At 26.9% G+C, this 22,353-nt stretch overlaps 1 protein-coding gene and 1 long non-coding RNA gene across 3 annotated transcripts in view; one reads left to right on the top strand and one right to left on the bottom strand.

The window, feature by feature from the left end:
• LOC136080675 (A disintegrin and metalloproteinase with thrombospondin motifs adt-1-like) overlaps positions 1-22,353 on the bottom strand; it is an 89,027-nt gene that overhangs the window by 15,068 nt on the left and 51,606 nt on the right. Inside the window, exons 4-9 of one of the 2 annotated variants that reach the window (XM_065797622.1) lie at positions 10,512-10,652; positions 9,744-9,878; positions 5,617-5,775; positions 4,501-4,659; positions 4,216-4,374; positions 3,945-4,103 (exon numbers count right to left, since the gene is read on the bottom strand). In XM_065797622.1, the coding sequence (XP_065653694.1) occupies positions 3,945-4,103; positions 4,216-4,374; positions 4,501-4,659; positions 5,617-5,775; positions 9,744-9,878; positions 10,512-10,652 (912 nt within the window). The remainder of the gene's footprint in view (positions 1-3,944; positions 4,104-4,215; positions 4,375-4,500; positions 4,660-5,616; positions 5,776-9,743; positions 9,879-10,511; positions 10,653-22,353) is intronic. The other variant, XM_065797623.1, reaches the window with a different exon arrangement.
• Positions 17,836-18,493, top strand: LOC136080001 (uncharacterized). The gene is made up of 3 exons (XR_010638370.1): positions 17,836-17,920; positions 18,008-18,160; positions 18,305-18,493. It is a non-coding gene; the product is annotated as an uncharacterized LOC136080001 (long non-coding RNA).

The raw sequence follows: 22,353 nt of genomic DNA, 5'->3' as shown, positions 1-22,353 counted from the left end.
ATATATATATATATATATATATATATATATATATCTAGAGTTGAAGAAAAATGTTTTTGAGATTGGATGACACCAGTTTACTTTGTTTAAAATAGTTTTTATTTTAAAATATTGAATGAGATTTAAGCTTGATTAACGTTTAAATATATAACGTATAAATTGATTATAAATAGTTAATAAATCAACCGGATGTTTTTGAAAAGATTTGTTGCATACCTTGTTTTTGTCTTTTTGAGTAATAATTAAATTACTAGCTTTATGCATTCGCTTAATAATTAAAAATATCAAAATTTTTCAAACCTTTTCTATTAAAGTTGTTACAAAAAAAAATTTTCTTAATTGAAAGTGTTCCTAATACACAATAATCTAGACTTAATTGAAAAAACTTTGGTATGCATTTTTTTAAATAATAAAAAAAACCATATAATTTTATAATATTTGACTTTATGGTCATAGATTATATTGGGAACAATTAATACATACCCAAAAAATAAATCTTTTTTTTTTTCGCGTCTTTCATCATGTTAAAAATAAAAAAACTTTAGCTTGCTGGAAAACCTTTATTGTGAATTATTTCATTCAATTGAACTCATTCCTGAATTATTTCGTTTAAATTGATGATTGTTTAATAATATATTGTATATAAAATTATTCAGATTATTACTTATGTTGAAACCTAGGTCTCTTTTCAGTTTTGTTTCATTTAATTTGATAATAGCTCCATAGCGGGTTGTATATATAAACATTTATGTATAGATTATGTATATACAAGGTTATAATATGTACATGGTACACACATACATACATATATATATATATATATATATATATATATATATATATATATATATCTATATATATATATTTAGTGATTAATAATGTATATTGCTGGAAATACAACTCTTGTCTGTTTAAGAGTGATCAATATCTTTTTGAAAAAAAATAGATCAAATAATTTTATTAAAATATTTTAAATGAGAAATACAACTTTATAATGGTACAAAAAAAAATTGAAGTTTAATGCCATTCGGCAATCATCAACCATATTATTCAAATATAAAACAAAAACCGTTATAAAAAATACAAATTTAGCGTTGCAACGGTATCTGACGTCAAGTGTACGTGATCCGATATTTGCTAATCGCCGGAATCAAAGTTAGAATTTAAAAATTTTTTCCTATGCCTACAAGCAGAAACCAATTCACTTTTTTTATTAAGTAGTAAACCACTATCATAATTAAAAATAAAATATTTTTTACTGATGCAAAGGTTACACTTTTTTGTAGATGGATTATAAAAATGGCATATTTTAATTATGTTCCACTTATTTATAGGCATGTTATCTGTGTCTTTGAGTTTCCAGATTTCTGGACACAGTTTTTTCTAAAAGTATTGTGTCCAGATTTCTGGACACAGACTTTTCTAAAAATATTAAGTGATCCACTGACACAGTGGATCACTTAATACTTTTAGAAAAGTCAAAAATAAAACATTTAGTTGCGTTGGAAGCTACCTTACTAACCAAATTAGGTATACCTTTGGTTAGTAAGGTAGCTTCTAACACAATTTGAATAAACCGAGGTATAGTCAAATTGGATTCTGGTACATTAACATTTTGTGTGGATTTCCACAAGATTCAATCCTCAACACTCTCCAATTTCTAATTTCTATAAATGACCTCGGTAACGTATCTGCAAAACTAAATTCAATTATTTATGCTGATAATACTAACTTATTTCAAAATTAGCTATATGAATTTATAAATATTGAACTGATAAACGTAAATTAACGGTTTAGAGCTAACAAGCTCTCAATAAACGCAGAATAAACTCAATATAGATTATTTTAAAGAAAAAATAGAACACAAATAATAAAACCTCCCGCTTATTTAAATATAAAATAAATTAAAAAACAGGAAATTTAAAATATTAAGGAGTTTTTAAATAAAAACTTATTTCGCTTCCCCATAAAAAATATATCGAATCAAAATTAAACAAAAAATTAGCATTTTTTACAATACTAGTCCACTCATAAATAATCAAAGTATAACTTTGTATATTTATTGGAATTTACAGCTACATTAATATTAGTAACATTGCGTTGGCAAGCACACAACCTGCCTAACTTGAAAAGATATTTAGTGAGTAAAAACATGGTAGCAGAATCATATACCAAAAAATAAATAGATTTGTGAATGTAATTGAGGGAAATGAAAATGAAAAAGGTATATGAGGTAAATAAATTTCAATACATGATTTTTATGTATAATCATTTTCAAAATCTCTCACCAAAAAACTTTGAAACAAAATTTAAAATAAATCAAAAAATAAATATGCTCTAAGATCTAATGAGAGGCTTACATTTACACTGCTCCGAAAGTTAACTAAATATAAAAAGTACAGAGAAAAATAATACAAGAGTACAAGATACGGGTCAGCATTAAAAATAACCATTTCAATATGGCGAAATGAGAATATTCATTTAAATTTCATATAAGTTTCAGATACTTTGAAGTTAAATAAAAGCTTTGAAATTTGATATATACACGCTTTTTAATTTTAATTTTATACTTTATTATACTTTTTGATTAACTTAATTCATATTTATAGAGGTTTATTCTTGTTTATTATTGTCTTATACTTTACATGTTTAAAGAAATATTTTTTTATATTCCAACAAAGTTTTAAATATATATTCAAATAAAAAATTATGGTCTGTACAATATTGGCACGAAGTTTAATGTTTTAAAATCCATTAGTTTGAATTTATATGATGACATTCAAATATGTACACATGTATCCTAATCAAAAAGAATACAAACATAATTAAATAAACGCTGCCTCGTGTTAACATATAGTAAATAAAATAGTTGTTTTTAAATATATAATAAATTTCAGGTCTTACTTTTTTTCTTAATGACATTAAAAAGTTGTAAAGTTTACTATTTACACAAAAGTTGTTATTGAAGCTAAATAAGATTAATTAATGGTTTGTTTAATCAGTGAAAAGTTACACACAATTTTTAGTAATATAAATAATAATAACAGGGCAAAAAGAAGGCAATATATGTTTTATCTTTACGCTCCGTAAGGTGTCAAATTCATTAAATGTAAAGCGTTTCTTGCGAGTACTAAAATGTCAAAAACAAAATTACTGTCTGCCATTTTTTAATTGTAACAACTTTTTATTGCGTACCAAAATTGTATAAAAGTGAAGTTAAGATTATTCGTTTTGCGTATCAAAATTGCAAGTATTGTAATTAGATATATGATATATATATATATATATACATACATATATATATATATATATATATATATATATATATATATATATATATATATATATATATATATATATATATATATATAAATGTATATATATATATATATATATAAATATATATATATATATAAATGTATATATATATATATATATATATATATATATATATTATATATATATATAAATATATATATATATATAAATGTATATATATATATATATATATATATATATATATATTTATATATATATATATATATATATATATATATATATATATATATATATATACATTTATATATATATGGGTGCGTGTGTGTGTGTATATATATATATATATATATATATATATATATATATATATATATATATATATATATATATTTATATATATATATATATATATATAAATGTATATATATATATATATATATATATATATATATATATATATATATATATATATATATATATATATATATATATATACATTTATATATATATGGGTGCGTGTGTGTGTGTGTGTGCGTGTGTGTGTGTGTGTAATGTGTAATATGTAATATAGTCCTTACTAAATACTTAAACAGTTTGTATTAATGTGTTTAAATAAATTTATAAATATTTCAAAAGCGTGTAAGAAATAAATAAAAATGTTAAACCTAAACAAGTTTTATTGCTAATACAAGTTATTACTTCAGTGCTGTTACCAGAGCAGTTAAGTAAACTGTTTGAGCTGTTGCATACACGCATTCGATTTATCATACCTGTACCACATGATGGTATACATTCAGACCAAGCACTCCATTGTGTCCAAAGATCTATTAAGCATATGAAGCGTTATTAGATTTCTTCCTAATTTCAAATTTATAAATTGTAAAATTCATTTTAAACTTTTAAAAGTCTTCACACGGTAATTTTTTATTTCCAAACCTGGGCATGTAATATTGTTGACACAGGACATTGTTTCAGTACTGTTGCCAGAACAGTTAAAGAAACTGTTTGTATTATTGCACACACGCGTTCTGCTTATCATACCAGCATCGCATAATGATAAACATTCAGACCAACTACTCCATTGTGTCCAAGAATCTAATACACATATTAGGCATAATTTGATTTCATGCTGATAATATCTTATTGTATTTAAAACGTATTTATTATAAAATGTATTTCAAAATTTAAAAAGTCTGCACAAAAAGTATATTGTTTTCAAACCTGAACATGTTATATTATTGATGCAGGACATTGTTTCAGTACTGTTGCCAGGACAAATAAACAAACTTTTTGTATTATTGCACACACGCGTTCTGCTTATCATACCTGTATCACATGATGGTATACATTCAGACCAAGCGCTCCAAGGTGTCCAAAAATCTAATACACATATTTAGCATTATTTAATTTTATGACTATAACTTTTTGTTTTCGTATTTAAAACTTATATGCTACAAAAACATTTTGAACTTTAAAAAGTCACTATTAAAATGTCGTTTATTTTAAACCTGAGCATGTTATATTGCTGATAAATGATGTTCTTTCAGTACTGTTGCCAGGGCAATTAAATAAACTGTTTGAATTATTGCATTCTCGTTTTCTACTCATCACACTTATACCACAAAATGGTATACATTCAGACCAAGTGCTCCATTGTGCCCAAAAAACTAGAAGATATAGTAGTTATATGTTTATTTTGTTTGACTATATTTTACTTTTTTAATTGTTTTAAATATGTTTATTATTCTTTTAAAATTACATAAAGTACTAGTTTGATATAGACCTGAACAACTTATATTGCTAATACAAGACAATGTTTTGGTATTGTTGCCAGGACAATAAAATAAACTATTTGTTGTATTACATTCACGTGTACTGTTTATTGTACCTACACCGCAGTCTGATGTACATTCAGACAATGTACTCCTTTGTACCCAAAAACCTAATAAACTATGACAAAATAAAATTATAATCCATCTGTATTTGAAAACACTAATATGTTAAACAGCAACATAGATTTATGTTGACTGTTCAAAGTTAATTAAATTAGTAAATTACTATTAAAAACTAGAAAGATAATTTAATTATTTGCCTTGAAATTTATTTTGCCTACATTGAAAAACCATATAACAAAATTAAAATCACACATCAAAAATTAAAATTAGTGATCTAGTTTGCTAATTATTTAGATACATTACTTGATAATAGTTATCAATATAATTAAAAATAGAAATATTATATCGAGCCATACTTTCAAGACTCTATTATAATAAGATAAATAAATTTGTGCAAAAATATCAAATGTAGCAAATTTAAAAAAAAATTAAATATTCTTACCTAAACAAGTTACATTGCTTATACAAGATATTGTTTCAGTATTGTTACCGGGACAGCTGAAAAAACTGTTTGTATTATTGCATACACGACTTCTGCTTATTAAACTAGAGACACACGATGGTGTACAATCAGACCACGAACTCCATTGTGTCCAAAAATCTAACAAATTTTGTTGATAAATGTAACTATTTAAATAAATTAAAGTATTAATTATATTTGCAGCATTTTTCACACTCACACTGGCTATCTTAGTTCAGATGTTAACAAGTTTATTATAATACGCTGAGATAAATGAATCTCAGCGTATTATGAAGAGATATGATAGGTTCCGACATATTAGTGATCAGTTCAAACATGTAAATGAAGCCGAAAATCTGTTACATTTTTTTAAACTAAGATTCGTCTATTTTTCATACAGCAAACGGGGGATACCTAAATTATATGTACGGCATGTAATCTTTTTTTAAGCGATTGTTTATGAGCTAGTTTGAGCGTTCCTATTTATCGAGTGATTTCTTAATCTATTTTTCATGACGATTGTAAAAATTTAATAGATAAAACATTATCAAATTGATACTACAAATTAATAGAAAAAAAAAAAATAAAAATAAAAAAATAATAATAATTAAGTTTATTTTTAATAGAAAACAAATCTTTATTTTAAAATCTTTATTTTGAAACGCATTTTTTTACAAACTTAAAAATATTGTAAAAATGAAGCAAAAAACAATTTAAGCAACTTTGTTTTTTATCATGATTTAATCGTTTTTAATAAAAACTAAATCTTTCTTTTCTATTGCGGTTAAATTCAAAATTTGTTGGCAATTTTCAACTTAAATTCTTATTAAAATAGATATAAGCAAATTTATCACATTTGTAAACCATAAATTTTGAATAAAAATTGTGATTGTTGACGTCGATTTTTTTTTTTTTCAAACTATTTTTACAATTTCTTTTCTTTAAGCTACACCAATCTTTTTGGCAATTGGCAAACTAGAACTTTATTTTTCTTATTTATAAAAATTTTTCAGTTCTCTAATTTTCTTCTGTTGAGCTTGGTCAAACTTTTTTTTCGCCAGTTCCTTACATAGATGAACTAGTTTCTTCTTTTCCTTTTTCAAAATATCCTCTTTAGCTTCAGCAATGAATCCACTTCTCTTTCTAGTCTTCAGTCCAGCAACTTCACAATTTTAAGCTGCAAACTCAGAATTGAGTCGATCTTCAGCCACTGTTCTTGCATTTTTTTGATTTTTTGTGGTCAGCAAACACTTTGTTGATCATCAACAACAGATCGCTCATTGGTGGGCTCAACAAACTGTAAGGAGTTCTTGTCAAATTCAAGTGGAGTATACGTGGGGGCAAACTGTTTAGGAGTGTTGGCCCAAAATGATAATTACTTGCTCTTGAACTTTATTGCCTTTTCATTAAATAAATTGACTAATTACATTACTCTTGATTCAAGATCCTTATGCACCAGTCTCTCTTCTTTTTTTGAATTCCATATACTATGGACTTCTATATGGATATTAGCCTTTTTTTATCGGGATGAGCATTTCGATACGAGACCATCAATAAGATAAGTAATGCGGTTTTATCCATATTTTAATATTGATTTATCAGTATTGTTTACATCACAATCAGAATATTGATTTTGCTCATCGTTAGCGCAAGCTTTTTAAAAGAGTTTCTTCAACCCGCTAGGGAGAAATTAGCGTTTCGAATTTTCAATAGACTTTATGTGTTTTACAATCAACTAGAAAGCAATTAGAGTTTCATATTTGAAATAATGACAATTTAATTTCAAAAAATGACAAATTTCTGAGTTTACTTTTATGAATTTACTTTAAACCACATTTTATTATCCGCTAGGGAGCGAATAACGATTGTGAATTTTATATACAAATAGTTAATATTCCTAACATAGATTGATTCGTATTCAAGTGGTAATATATTAATAAAACGATAGTATTTTTTTTTTTACGTTAGTAGTTGTTATTTATTTAATGTCTCTGGGAAACTTATTATATTAATTAAAATAATATATTATAAATTATTTAATAAAATATAATATCAAATACCCACATTTAATATTAACTTCCCCTCAAACAAAACATCATTTCTATATCATTTAGTAGATGTTAATACCGTTAAAATCTGCTTACTAAAACTCAAAAAATAATTTAATTTGACATCATTTTGACCTCAACATCCCATCCCCATTGTCAATTAGTGTCAAACTTTCCAGCACTTTCTCCCCCGCCCCCCCCCCTCCTTTCCTATATTTATTGACATCATTTATGGATGACCCCTAATGGTGTTCTGCTAATAATAAATCTTATAAAAATAAATTCGAAACTTTGTTTTAATACAGACAATTATATAGAAGTTTTCTAATTTGCTTGAATAGTTGTAACTTGTGCTTATAATAGAAAGAACAATATTTTAATTTGGCAAACAATAATAATCCACATAAAAAGATAAAAAAATCAATAAAATAAAAAAAAAAGATTAGCGATTCTAATAACAATCAAGTTATTTGTGAATGCATATACATGTATATAAAAACTAGAAGTGCTTAAAACGGGATGACGGAGCAAGATGGCAAATGTTTTTTGAGACTTGAGTTATTGCAAAATCATCATTCATGAGGCAACACTACTTTCGTCATTGCATTTATGTTATCATAAATGTAATGACGAAATTTCGTCATTACATTTATGTTATTATGTTATCATTTTTGGAGTAATTGTATAAAATTGTATTACTTTACGTAATTTACGTAAATAAAAATTTGAACAAAACCGCTCAAATTTTTATTCACGTAAAATTAGGCAGTTTATTTCAAAAACGCTGAGTAAGGGTAAGGCGCCTACGATGGCATAGCGCCAATAATGGAATACCAGTCATATTTTCATAAGTATTGGCTATGGCAAAAAAGTGATTAGACCAACATGTCTATACTGACTTTACATTAATTTTAGTAAAAATAAGTCCCTTATGCACAAACTTTGCTTTTATAATCAAAAAAAATCAATTTTGGGATGTGCTGTTGTATTTTTAATCCCTTTAAATATTCAAGATTGTGATTTTATTATTCACTGTGCAGAAATGAAATTTTTATGCATTTTATTTCCAAGTTTTGTGCATTTAGTAGAATACTTGTTTTAATTTTATCTTTTAAACAAGGCAGACATAGCTTGTTTAAATAAAAATGATGACTTTTTCCTTTGATGGCATACTGACGAGTTAGGTGTGTTGCAATATTGACGAGTTGAGAAAACCTTTTTTCTTTCATAAAACAACATATTTGATAGTGAAGTAAAAAGGAATTTTTACTTCACTAAAAAATTTTTGGTTCAAAAAACACATAAAACGCAATATCTCTTACGTGCATGCGCGAAATTCTACACTGCTGCTGTATAGCACGAAAGGGTTAATTAGGATGATTACACGTAATTTCTGGCATTTCTGAGGAAAGACTCTAAGTTCAAATGAAATTGCCAAGCTACCCTTGATGCTAACCAGCCCCATCCTCCTCTATGCCATCATAGGAGCAGTAGTTGCCTATGATGGCATACTTGTACTTTTTTTTAAAAATAAAAATTAATAATATAAAAATAAAACTGGTAAAAACTCTTGGGGTAATTATTGTTCTACATGTAACAAAGAATGTATCCATATCAAAACTTTGGTTCATGTTCTACATGATACTGAATAATGAAGTTTCAAAGCTTGAGTATGCCATCATAGGCGCTTTTTCCCTATTGCTAACCTTTAATAAAACTTTTGCAAAAATTGCTGAAACTTTTATTTACGTAAAACTGACTGATTGCTTAGTAAAAGAAGTTGCTATTTTTATTCATCCGGCCTAATATTACAAAAAACCGTTTGGCGTTTTAAAATTCAAAATGTAATTATACTAGTTGTTATATAAAAAGCCATCTTGCCCCATTGTCCCATATTAAGTGTTTGTATTATATATATGTATATATATATATATATATATATATAATATATATATATATATATATATATATATATATATATATATATATATATATATATATATATATATATATATAAGTATAATATTGTATATGCACTATAGCCAAATTGTTTTGATTTACCAAAGCATTCTTCCAGTTCATAGCGGTTTCCACAACACAAATCATTTGATTCATTACACATCCTGGTTCTATTCATAAAACCTTTTTCATATGACACATTACAACTCGACCAATTACTCCATTGTGTCCACGAAACTAAATTTAAATACGATAGAATAGTATTAATTTTCCTTGGTTAGTTGCTTTACTCGTCGCAAAGAAACCTCCAAAGAATGGATGGGTTTCATAACAAGAATATTCTTAACAAGCATTTATTTTAAGTATTAAATGTTTTTTAAACGTTTCTTAAACTTTTTGTTTAATGTTTAAAGTTTAAAACTTTTAAAAGATCTCTAACAGGCATTTAAAACGTAACTTTTAAAAAAAACTGCCGTATTTTTGTGAATACGGCAGTTTGCAATATAAATAAAAAAAACACAAACAGCAATGGTAAGAATATATCTTTCACAAGTATATTAAAAACAATAGTCAATATTGGGAATAGCGAAACACATTTTCAAAAACTTTGAGTTTGCAAGAAAATAAAATAAACTTGTAAAACTTTAAAAAATGTAAAAACTTTATTTTAAGGATAAAAACTATAAACAACTTTTGCAAATTTCATTTGATTATTTTACGCTTTGATAGCAAAAATATCATTATTATAGATATATAATGTAAAATAGTTTTTCTTTTACCAACAGTTTTCTAGAATAAAGTTGATTCAATTTTGGTGACAGGATTATAGCAAACTAATTATTAGGCATTATTTAAAAGTCAGCAAAATACCTTGATTTAAATTGTTGCAGGATTCTATCTCACTGATATTTCCTAAGCAATTAAACATCTGACTATTGCTGCAATTTCGGCTTCTAAATGCAGTACATGATTCATTGCAACTTGACCACTGGCTCCATTGTGACCAAAATTCTAAAAATATATTAAACAACAACATATTTGTTTTTCTATTCAAATGCGTTAACTTGTTTTTAAAATTTTTTAGATTTATAGCAATATACATATAAAAAAAATATATATATAAAAGAAAAAAAATAAAAGAAAAAATGTATGCACTATATATAGTTATATAAATGTTTCTATCTAGGGTAGAGCGGGGCTGGTTGATCATATGAGCAAATTGGACAATTAAAATATGTCAAAAACTTCGCATAACATCTAACGGATGAAAGTTAGGGAACGCTAACACAATGTGCAACAAAATATTGTTGGAAAGCAGTTGAGTAAAGTACAAAGGCACTTTTTCTGTTTGTAACCAAAAAGGTAAAAAAAAAAAAGTTTTTCTATTTTTTGCTCAGCTGTTTATATATTTTTTTATCTGACATCATTTAAATGTTGATATTTTAATAATTTATCGAACTTTCAATTAAAATTAATGTTCTCTTTAAAATCAAACTAATGTGTCACCCAGTCTGGTAGGGGCAAGTTGAGCAGTTTAGAAAAAGATAATTAAAACTAAACTTTTGAACACAAAAAAACAACTTTATTAAAATATAATTTAAGATTATTTATATATACTTTTAAAATTAGAAAATTTTAAATCGAACAAGATAATTGATTAAAAAAATAACTTTTGAATTTTATGGCGCTTTCTTACTTTTAAATTTTTACCTCATTATTTACGTCATAATATACGTGTATAATATAAAATTACGTCATAATACGTGTATACTATAAAAAGTTTATAAATTAAGCACACGCTTAGTGTTGGTAAAAGTTTTTTTGGTGATTCACCCAAGTTTCGTACGAACATATTCATTCATTTGTTGATTGCTTAACTTACTCTACACTAATGCTCAACTTACTCCGCTAATAAAGGTAGAGCAGCTCCGCAAACTTGAGGCATTATCTTTTTTTAAAAAATCAAAAAGTATACTTTTTCTCAACAAATTTTTAGCAGGTCAAATTACGTTTCAAATAGTAAAAAAAATTATGTAAATTAGACGCACCGTTCAAGAGACCTGTTAGATTATGTAAAAATAGAGCAACGCTTTACCCTTTCTAAATAAGTCTACCTTTCAATCGATATGTCTCAAATTTTATATGTATATATATATATATATATATATATATATATATATATATATATATATATATATATATATATATATATATATATATATATATATATATATATATATATATATATATATATATACATATATATATATATATGTATATATGCATATATACATTCTTTTTTTTCCTACTATTATTAAGAGTAATTTGTAAAGTATAATGTAAAGTTTTTAAACGAAATAGAGTAAAATTGGGTTAACCGCACACCAATGAATAAAAGTTAAACAACTTTTTTATTTTTCAATTTAAAAAAAAAAAAAATTATTAGATAGGCAACAAAAGACTACACAAGATTGTATAAATATATATTTAAAAAAAAATTATTAATTTATTAAAAATATTTAACTGCAAAGTTAAGAAAACATGATGATGAAAATACATGATTCTTGCAAAAATACATGTTTGATTGTACAAGCATTTCCAACACATCAAATTCTTACATTGCAACAACTTTTTGTGTCATTGTACTCTTCACTTTTTACATTTTGCATTCGTTTGGCTGCAAGTTCTTTATTCTTTTTTTTCTGTGGTTGCTCGTTTTACATGTTGCACTACTTTGATTTCTTAACATGCAATTGATTGATTAAAGGGTCGTCCATAAAGTACGTACGCTCATAGGGGGGAGGGGGGGTCTTCAAAAAGCGTACGAAAGCGTATGGGAGGGGGGGGGAGGGTTCAATTTAAAAGTACGTACTTCGATTTTCTAATTTATCACAATTAACCAGCTAATCAATAGAAAAGTTACATTCTGACTAAAGATTCTAGTTTGCCAACATAAAAAGATGTATGGTATATGAAGTAGAGGGTATAGTTTTCCTCTATGCACACACATGTATGGGCGCCCTCAGATTTTTTTGATGTTCCAGATAGGACACTTTCACACATCGTGCAAACTCATAACTTAAGTTTGTTTATACCTATGCCAAATGAGGAGGCCTTGCAAAATATCGGGATGGCGGAGGCCTGTGAACAAAAAGCCTTAAAACGCTTACCCTCCCGACCCCCAAAATGAGAGGGGTGTAAATTTTGCATGGTTATAACTTTTAGATTTGGAAAAAAATTTGGATGGCCTCCGCCATCCAAATTTTTTGCAAGGCCACCTCATTTGGCATATTTACAAACTTAAGTTTGCACGTTGTGTGAAAGTGTTCTATCATCAAAAATCAAAACATCAAAAAATCCTGAGGGGGTCCATGCACACATGCCCGCCCTTATATACTGGCCCTGAGTAAGACCTGAGGGCAGTGATTGATGGGACGGAGTCACCCCAAAAAAAACGTGTCAATGGCGTCTCAAAGACCGCTAGGTTTTGCTAAAATAAAAAGCTTCTTAAAATAGCAAAAGGGCACAAAATTTGCTGTTGCTCCCTCCCACTGCGTTTTACCCTTTGTTTTCAATATTACTGATCTCACCTTAGACTCGTTTTTTACTTACTAAAGAGGGGTGCCTGAAAAAAACGTCCACCTTAAGTATAGTTTATTTACATTTGATTCGTTAAAAAAACAAAAAAAGTTTTCCTGGATTTCACCGAGAATGGAACCTGGATCTCCGTCGACTATTGCCGCCGCATAAACCTTTCGCCCAAATACCAATTACATTTGTAAATTTTAAATTTATTTAAATTATTATTTGCATTTATATTTAAAGATGTTTTTAAAATGCGTAAGCAAAAAGCTTTGGGGTAGTATAAAGTATCTAAGGTACCCTCCGTCTTTTTTTTTTTAATTAAACTTTTTAATTGAGAAAAAAAAAAAAAGGAGGGATGGGGGGGGGATATTTGAGGGGGGGGGGGGGTATTTGAGAAACGTACGTACTTTTAAGGGGGGGTGGGGACATAAAAGTACGCATGGCAACAGGGGGTAGGGGGGGGGTCGAATTTCAAAATTTTTGGCGTACGTACTTTATGGACGACCCCTAACTTCACAAGATTGCTTCAACTCCATTTCGATACTGTTTTTGCTACACTTATCGCATGTATAATATCTATCAAAGCTGGAAACTGGTGTAGAGAAACATGGTAATTGATGTATAGTTGGAGTAGGTAACTGCTGGGGCTAGTTAAGATGATAACGCTGTGACTGAGCAAGATGATTTTGGTGCTGCAGAGGCTGCTAAAGATGATAATGATGGATTAAAAGTTTGCGTGATTGGTAATGCCTTATGATTTAGTTTTTTTTGTTAAGTAAAAATAAGCGAATGTACTGAAAACCAGCAATTGCATGCAAGCGAGTAAAACATATACCACTTTTGAACAGCAGTTTAAGCAACGGTGTAAAATCTAATTTCTTGCATTTTATGTCTTCATAATACTTTATAAGAATTTCTTTCCACGCTTGTTTGACATTGCAATAGATACCTCTTTCCTATGATTGTAGAATATTGAAGAATTTTCTGGCATTAATAAATCAAGGTTATTTGTGGCTTTTGCACTGCAATACCTCTTGCTGTATGCCCGTCTGGTGCTAAAATAAAACTACCTCAGTTCCCTTGAGAAACCTTTGTTGTTGTTATTTTTACGATAATTGAGTTTTGAGACTGGAACGCCATTTTTGAACGCAACTTTTCTCAGTGACGTATTGTTTTCTTTTATATCAGTTAATGCGACTAGTATATCACCCTCTAAAAAATGAAGCGTTGATTTGATGTTGATCAACGTTGATTTTGCGTTGACATTAGCGATCAACGGCGATCAACCATAAATGGAAGTTGTAACAGCAGCAATGTTATCAACAGCAAATCAACGTTTATTTACAAACACAGAGCGTTCGTTGATTTACTGTTGACAAAAAACAAATTTTTTGAGCCGTCTACTAACAGTAATTTGCTGAGCATTTTCTGCTGGGATTATTTTGTTATTTTTGGTGGTTATAAAACGTTTGTTCAAATTTTAATTGTATTATACGGTATGAAATGAATATAAACTTTATTGAAAAACATATATTTTATTAAGTAATTATTTTTTCAGTTCTTTAATAAAGATTATCCTAATGAAATTAGGGTGGTTCTTTAACTATTTGAGGATAATAGAACATCCTAATATAAATATTTTAACAATTTAACATGAAAAAGTCACAACTTAGCAGCAGTTTGGCTTATTAATGCTTATTATAATAACATTACTATTATCATAGCAAATTATTAATGGCTGCAAGTATTTGCCTGATAAATTCTGACTGCAAACTTAAATCATATAGTACAAAATGCAATTTAAACTGATTTTTACTGTATAAGAATAATAATGCCTTTATTTTTTTTCATTTGTGATGTAATAAAGTAAAGATAATAAGGCCTAAATATGACAGAAGCCTATATATGAGAGAATTTTTGAAAGAAAAACGAAATACTGAAAAAAGAATAAAATATCTTCTTGAAGACTGCAACATTGTTGGTAGAGGGAATTGCGTTCATCTAGATTTAGACATTCAAAAGATTTTTGAAGTTTCTGAAGATGTGCACAGTTATATATTGATGTTTTCAATCACTTCGCCAGAAAATAAGTTTTGTTTAAGTAAAGTTGAATCTAATTATTGTGATGTTGACGACATTGCATTTAAAAATAATTTATACAGTAGTATTGATACTCTAACTTCAACAAAAGATTTTTTATATGAGTGGTCATTAAAATACTGTATAAAAGATGATGCTTTAAATGCACTTTTATTTCACTTAAATAAATTTACTCCATCTATACCAAAATGCTGGCAGACATTACAAAAATCTCTTCAAAAAGGTAATGCTTTATATGTCAGTGGAGGCAATTATATATATCTTGAAGTTAAAAGTACAATTGATTATTACATATCACCAGTTGGAAATAAGGAAAAGCTTGATCTAATTGTAAGTATTGATGGTGCACCTATGTACAATAGTAAAAAGACTTCCATTTGGCCTATACTAGTTACAATTAACAGAAAAGGATCCTATGCTGTTGCATTAACAAAAAAGGATCCTATGCTATGCTAAAAACATTTTTTCCGAAAAAAAAAGTACTTTTAAAAAAAGGCTTAATGATGCCTGTTTAAAAATGTGGTTATGATTTTTTTCTGCTTAGACATTGTGATATTGCTTATGATCACTGATTTCTTGAATTAAAAACACAAACTTTGATTAAACTTGCAGACCATCAATTTTTAAAGAATGTCTGTGCATGTGTCATTTTGTGAAATTTGTTGTAAATTTGTCAAATATTAAGTTCATTGAACAAATTTAAAGTGAGTTTAATGCGTTTTAATTTATAAATTTTCTGTGTGAAACAAATACCTGGTATGTTTATAGAAATAATAAAATATTTACACTGGTGTTTTACATTAATAAATCTAAAAAGCGTTTTACAAAGTTCATTGTTTTTAATCTCTAATGTATTTTTAATTTTATTTTGTAACTTATATAAGGTTGTTTGGAATTAAATTGCACCAGAATATTGAAATTTCATTTGCCATTGTTGAATTTTTAAATGGAAAAGTTAAAGAAGTGGAAGTCATTGCTAAAAGTTAGATGAAAAATGATGGGAAATGCTACTGGCTGCCATTTAAAAGTTCCACTGCGATTCGTAAAGCTGTCACAATCTTGCAGGCATCAACCTCTGATTGGAAGATATACCCTGCTACGATTTTATACACTACAGGTTTGCATATTACTATAAAAAAATGTAAAATAATTGAATTAGATATTGAACTGTATGTTTTGACCAGGGCACTGGAGAGGATAAACATGTGCTGGTGCAAATTTATTTTAGGCCCCCTTTACAATATGACTATTGTCTCATTTAATATCACTTATTTTAAATCCAATATTCCAACGGGCATTTGTTTAAATTATATGTTTTGAATGTCTTTAGAATGTTTAAAGAAGATTTCGAACGATTAAAAAAAGTTTTTTTAACAATGTTTTTAGTTTTTTCTTTAAACTTTTAGTGTTTTTTAAAAACTAAAAAATTCATTACTTTTCATGGGTTTTTCATTAAAATTCATTAATTTTTATGCGGTGCACCAATTGCACTCCACTCTCATTGGGCCTGCTTTTGCCGCAAACATTTCAATTACATCTTCATTAGATATTGATAAATGATTTTACGTTCATAGATTTGTGTTTATGAAGAAGTTCAGTCACAATTAGAGAAAGCAGCAGATACTTCAAATATTGAAACTGACACCGAAGAGAAAAAAGGGACAAAGCAAAAGTAAATTTTACTAAAATTAGTTTTTAACAAATAAAAAATTTTGCAATAAAGAATTACACAAACCATGCACTTTTTTTGTTTATAAAGTAAAGTTTATATTAAAGGAGAAAGACAGCAATGACATTTTGTGAAAGTGATGAAGATATTGTGGTTGGCGATGAAGAACTATACGGAAGATACTATTTTGATAGTTCAAATAGCTAAAGAACATCTAACGTGATTCCAAATATAGCAGATTAACTATTTTTGTAAAAGTAAAATAATGGTTTGTCAAAATAAAATGCTTATTTTTTTACTGAATTATAGATGTTTTTAAATCAATATCAACTCCCCATTTACACAGTGACATAGTAAGCTTTTCAATTGCGGAAAATAACAATGACTTCTCGAAAGAAACTAATCTATCTCAAGGGAAAATGATTTGTCTTCAAATATATTGGTTAAAAAAAGTCCTAATGTTGCTTTTGTTCTAATTAAAATCTGTGTGCGTGTGCAGTAAAAAAATTAATAGAAATCAGAACTATATGTTATAGAATATAATTTAGTTGACAAATATTTTATAAATATATGTTTGTTGACAAGTTTAAATAAAAACCACTATATAATGTTTAAAAATTTTATTTAATTTTTGTATGTATAATTTATCTATACCTAGATAGAAAACGGCTCTAAAAATTGTGTTTTGGATATAGAGGATAGCAATGAAAGACATTTGTCTTGCCACGGTAAATTAAACAAAAGTTTTATTTGTTTTTTCCATTTAGGTAATTTTTCTCGGTTAATTTTTTAGAAAATACTTTACATAAATAATAATAATATTGTTTATTTTATTACATTTTTTTCAAAAAAGATTTGCGTTGAGTTGGATGGCAAAAATAGATAAAAGAGAAAAGTGATTCAAGAGTCAATTTTAAAAATCCATGTATTGAAATTAAGATAATTTTATTCATATAGAATGAATATAATATGTATTCTGACCCTTAGGTAATTTTTATTTTTTTAATAATAGATGAGTTCTCTTAGTCGTTGTGGAGGTAATATAAATCGGCTTTTGCTTTTGGAAAGTAGTTGATGAGCGAGGACGCTGGGGCCTGTTTTAATGTCTCGGGTGGTTCATTGAAGATAAATTTTAAAGCATACACCCTGTATCATATGATAGTGGGTAAGAATGGTTTTATGCATTTTTTTAGATTTTTTATTTCACAGGAAATATATTTTGTTTATCCTAGTCAGTCATTTATGTAACTATTTGCTATAATTTCTGCAGTTTGATTTTTTTCAATAGTGATTTGATTTTTTGATTTAGATGCGATTACACGACAGCATTATGATGCAAAAATTTGCGAATGTTATTCAGGCATTTCGAAATTTTTAAGGCAATCAGGTACGCGACTCAATCGAAAAGTTTTGAAAATGAACAATGCTGCAAACGCTAAATAAATTGTTTGAAAATGTAAATTTTGTGTTAAATTCAATAAAAAACTTTCTTACTTAATGCAGTGCCTACTTTCTTTCATTATTCTTTTGAGTTAGCTTTGAATTGCTCTATCAATAAATTTTTTGCTAAATCCTTTATTTACAGCCTGTTTTTTACAAAACAAATAAAGATTTGAGCAGTATGTATAAATTTTATATACAAATATTTTATATATATATACATACATAATATATATATATATATATATATATATATTATATATATATATATATATATATATATATATATATGTGTGTGTGTATGTATATATATATATATATATATATATATATATATATATATATATATATATATATATATATATATATATATATATATATATATATATATATATATATATATATATATATATATATATAAATCACTAGAAAATTACTTAACAGTTTTTTTTCATTTAACACTGTGTTTCATTATTAAAAAGACTCATCAGAAATACTGAGTTTTTTTATTGATGAGAGCATTTCTGATGAGTCTCTTTATTGATGAAATACAGTGTTAAATGAAAAAAAATTTTCTTAAGTGATTTCCCACTAATTTATAATTGCTCAGTTTTTTTAAATACATTGAGCACTCTATTTTGTTGAATACATTTTAAAGTTGTTTAAATATATATATATATATATATATATATATATATATATATATATATATATATATATATATATATATATATATATATATATATATATATATATATATATATATATATGTATATATATATATATATATATATATATATATATATATATATATATATATATATATATATATATATATATATATATATATATATAAATATATATTTCGTAAACTGTTGATATATATTTTTATGATATATGCATCAAAAAGCGATATCAAAATACCGTCGGCTATTATATAAATCAGTGTTGAATCACCAAGAAAAAATGATTGTTGATTAAACGTTGAAAAGAAACATTCGATCAACGTTTTTTGTAAACACCAAATCAACGTTGATAAGTGGCTAACATTTTGGACAAAAAATCAATATGGAATCAATGTTAACGAGGAACATTGAATCAACATCAAATCAACGCCTCATTTTTTAGCGGGTCAATTTCCCACAAGATAGTGCTAAAAATAATTTTATATCTGTTTTGGTTCTAGCGCTATTTTCTTCGCAACGATAAGAAATATACAAAAAATTATGGCTCCGCGTTAAAGTTGTATAGAAAAAGAGAAAAGTGGAGTTAATTTCGCGTATAATTTTTTTTAATTCGAAAAAAGGAGATAGTTCGGTATTCGAATCTATTTTTAATTTTTTCATAGCCATATCCATTCAGGTTTTATTAAATATTTTCGGTCAGTGTGAGGAGTGATATAATGTGCAATTTTACCCGGTAACTCAACTACAACTAGAATATTTTATAAATACAAATTCTTATTAAAGCCCTCAAAATCCAGTCCCGGTTTAGCAATGCGAACCTAAAAACGGGTTTTATTCAGCTTTACCATGGTATACATTATAGCTTTGAAATAGTGAAACTATTCGTTCTTTCAATGAGATGTTTATATTTACGGTCCTTAACGGTTAGCCTTAACTAAAATTAGGTTTTCTGAATTGTGTCCGAATTATTTTCAACGTTTTCTGAAAGAGTATATTTTACTGATTATTATGTATATAGTCCATCAAATCAGAAAACTCCTATTAAATAGTTATGGCATTTTTAAGATTTTTTCGCGCCTTTTTTTGCGTCTTTTTTGTCTTTTACAACCACATTTAATCCGCTATTTTTTCTGCCACAAATTTAATTGCAAATCACAATCATAGAACAAATTTTGTTTGAAAAAATGTTAAGAATTGATAAACCACATCCTCAGATTATTTTAGATCATCAAAAGAACAGAGAAAAAGTTCTTTTTGTGGTCGCAAATGTCATATGAAAATAAACAGCCAAAGCCATATAATTTCTGAATTTCAGACCTGTTTTTCGGATTATAACATTGCTGATGATCGATACCCTACTGGATTGTGTCCAAGGTTGGTATACTTAATGATTTTTAAATAAATAAATATATATAAAATGTATATGTCATAAACGCAAAACCATTCACATAACTAAAATAGTCTCCATAGTTTTGTAATTAACTAAGATGTCAAGGAACAAATGGCTTCTCACGTTAACACCATTTCATTGAAGACAGGAGGTGATAAACAGAAACTATCTATCAGATCTGAGAATACGCCATAAACAATCAATTTTACTCACAAAAATCTTCTTTATATTCAGAATTCTCTTTCGTTAAGTAACCATCAAATGATAAAACTTATAATAATATTATAATATGGTAAGGTAAAATCACAATACTAATAGAAATTTAATTCTGCACAATAAAATGATGCAATATTTGGAGTAAAACTTATTATACAAAAAAATTAATATTTATGGAGTTGTTTAAAAAAGAAGAAATGCTGTAGAACCTAGACCAAAAGATTATGTCTCTGATTTGGACAGTTATTTTCTCCCATTATTTACCGAAGAAAATATTTTATTTGAATTTAAAAACAAAGATAAAACTTTGTAATATAAAAATATTACAGTAGCGTACTGCAATGATGTTACTCTTTTTGTTAAACTACTCCTGGATCTTAAATATGTTGATTCTAAGAATCAGTTGCTAAAAATTGCTGTTGACGGGGATAGTGGTTTTATCAAATTTTGTTTAAATATCGGTAATCTCGATGAAATTTTTAAAAATTACGGCAAAGTTGAAACAGATTTCCTTAAAACAAAACCGGTAACAGCTTGCAGGCCTTTATATAAGACCTGCAAGCTGTTACCGGTTGCATTTTTTTTAGACCATCTCTATATAAAGATGGTCTAAAAAAAATATTTAAACATTCGTCAGAAAATGCTTCATTTCTTTTTCTGGTAGCTTTCGAAATCCCAGAAAGATATTTAAACATTAAAATATTATGAGTGGGATAGAAGAGAAACTTCGACAAATGCATGCAGAACTTTCGAGAGCTGTCAAAACAACTATACAAAATTCAAAGAATCTGGTTGAAAACCTAAGTGTGCACAACATTTTAAGAATTGTATAAACCCTGTATTAGTACATGGAAACCCTTATGAATTTCTTGTAGATAGACTTGTTTTACCGGAGCTTCATATAATGGAGGGAACTGTCAACTATGTAATGGATAACATCGAGCGGATTTGGTCGGAAATGAGTTTAAAGAAGGTTTACTAACCGTTGCAAATTATTAGGACTGGTCAGCATAGTGGAAAATTTAATAGAAATTTTTTTCGAAAAGTTACTTAAAAGTGGGATGTCTTTAATGATAAGCTGCCAATTAAACTAAAGTGGAGAATGCTTAAGGTTGTTAAATTTAGTTATTGAATCTTGCTTTGGATCGGGACTTGATGAGGACATTCAAACCAATTTCAAAAATTTAAAAGCCGGCTATTAAAAATTTGATGTTGGATCACGGTATTACTTTAACACCAAAATTTCATATACTGCTCAATCATGTATCTGAGTTCTGCAAAACAAAAAAAATGGGCCTTGGAGTTTATTCGAAGCAATCAGGAGAAAGTGTTCACTACCTCTTCAAAACAGCCTCGTGGAACTGGTACAAGGTGTCCGTAAATAATTCTAATTATGGACATAATTTAGTAAGGGCATTAAGTTCTCATAATGAAAAACATTTTCATTCTCTTAAACATGTTGATCTAAAGGTTGATGTTTTTTAGTGATTCAATTCAAGAAGAAATAGTTTTTAATTTTATATTTGTAAATATATTAATGATTTAAAACATTCTGATTATGTGATTATTTACTCTTAAACTATTTAACATAACACAATACCATCTGTATTATTCATTTCAAATAAA

The sequence above is a fragment of the Hydra vulgaris genome, chromosome 05 (genome assembly GCF_038396675.1).
Source record: "Hydra vulgaris chromosome 05, alternate assembly HydraT2T_AEP".
Taxonomy (NCBI): Eukaryota; Metazoa; Cnidaria; class Hydrozoa; order Anthoathecata; family Hydridae; genus Hydra; species Hydra vulgaris.
Note: the sequence above shows the minus strand (reverse complement) of the source record. Positions and strands in the feature narration are given on the sequence as shown.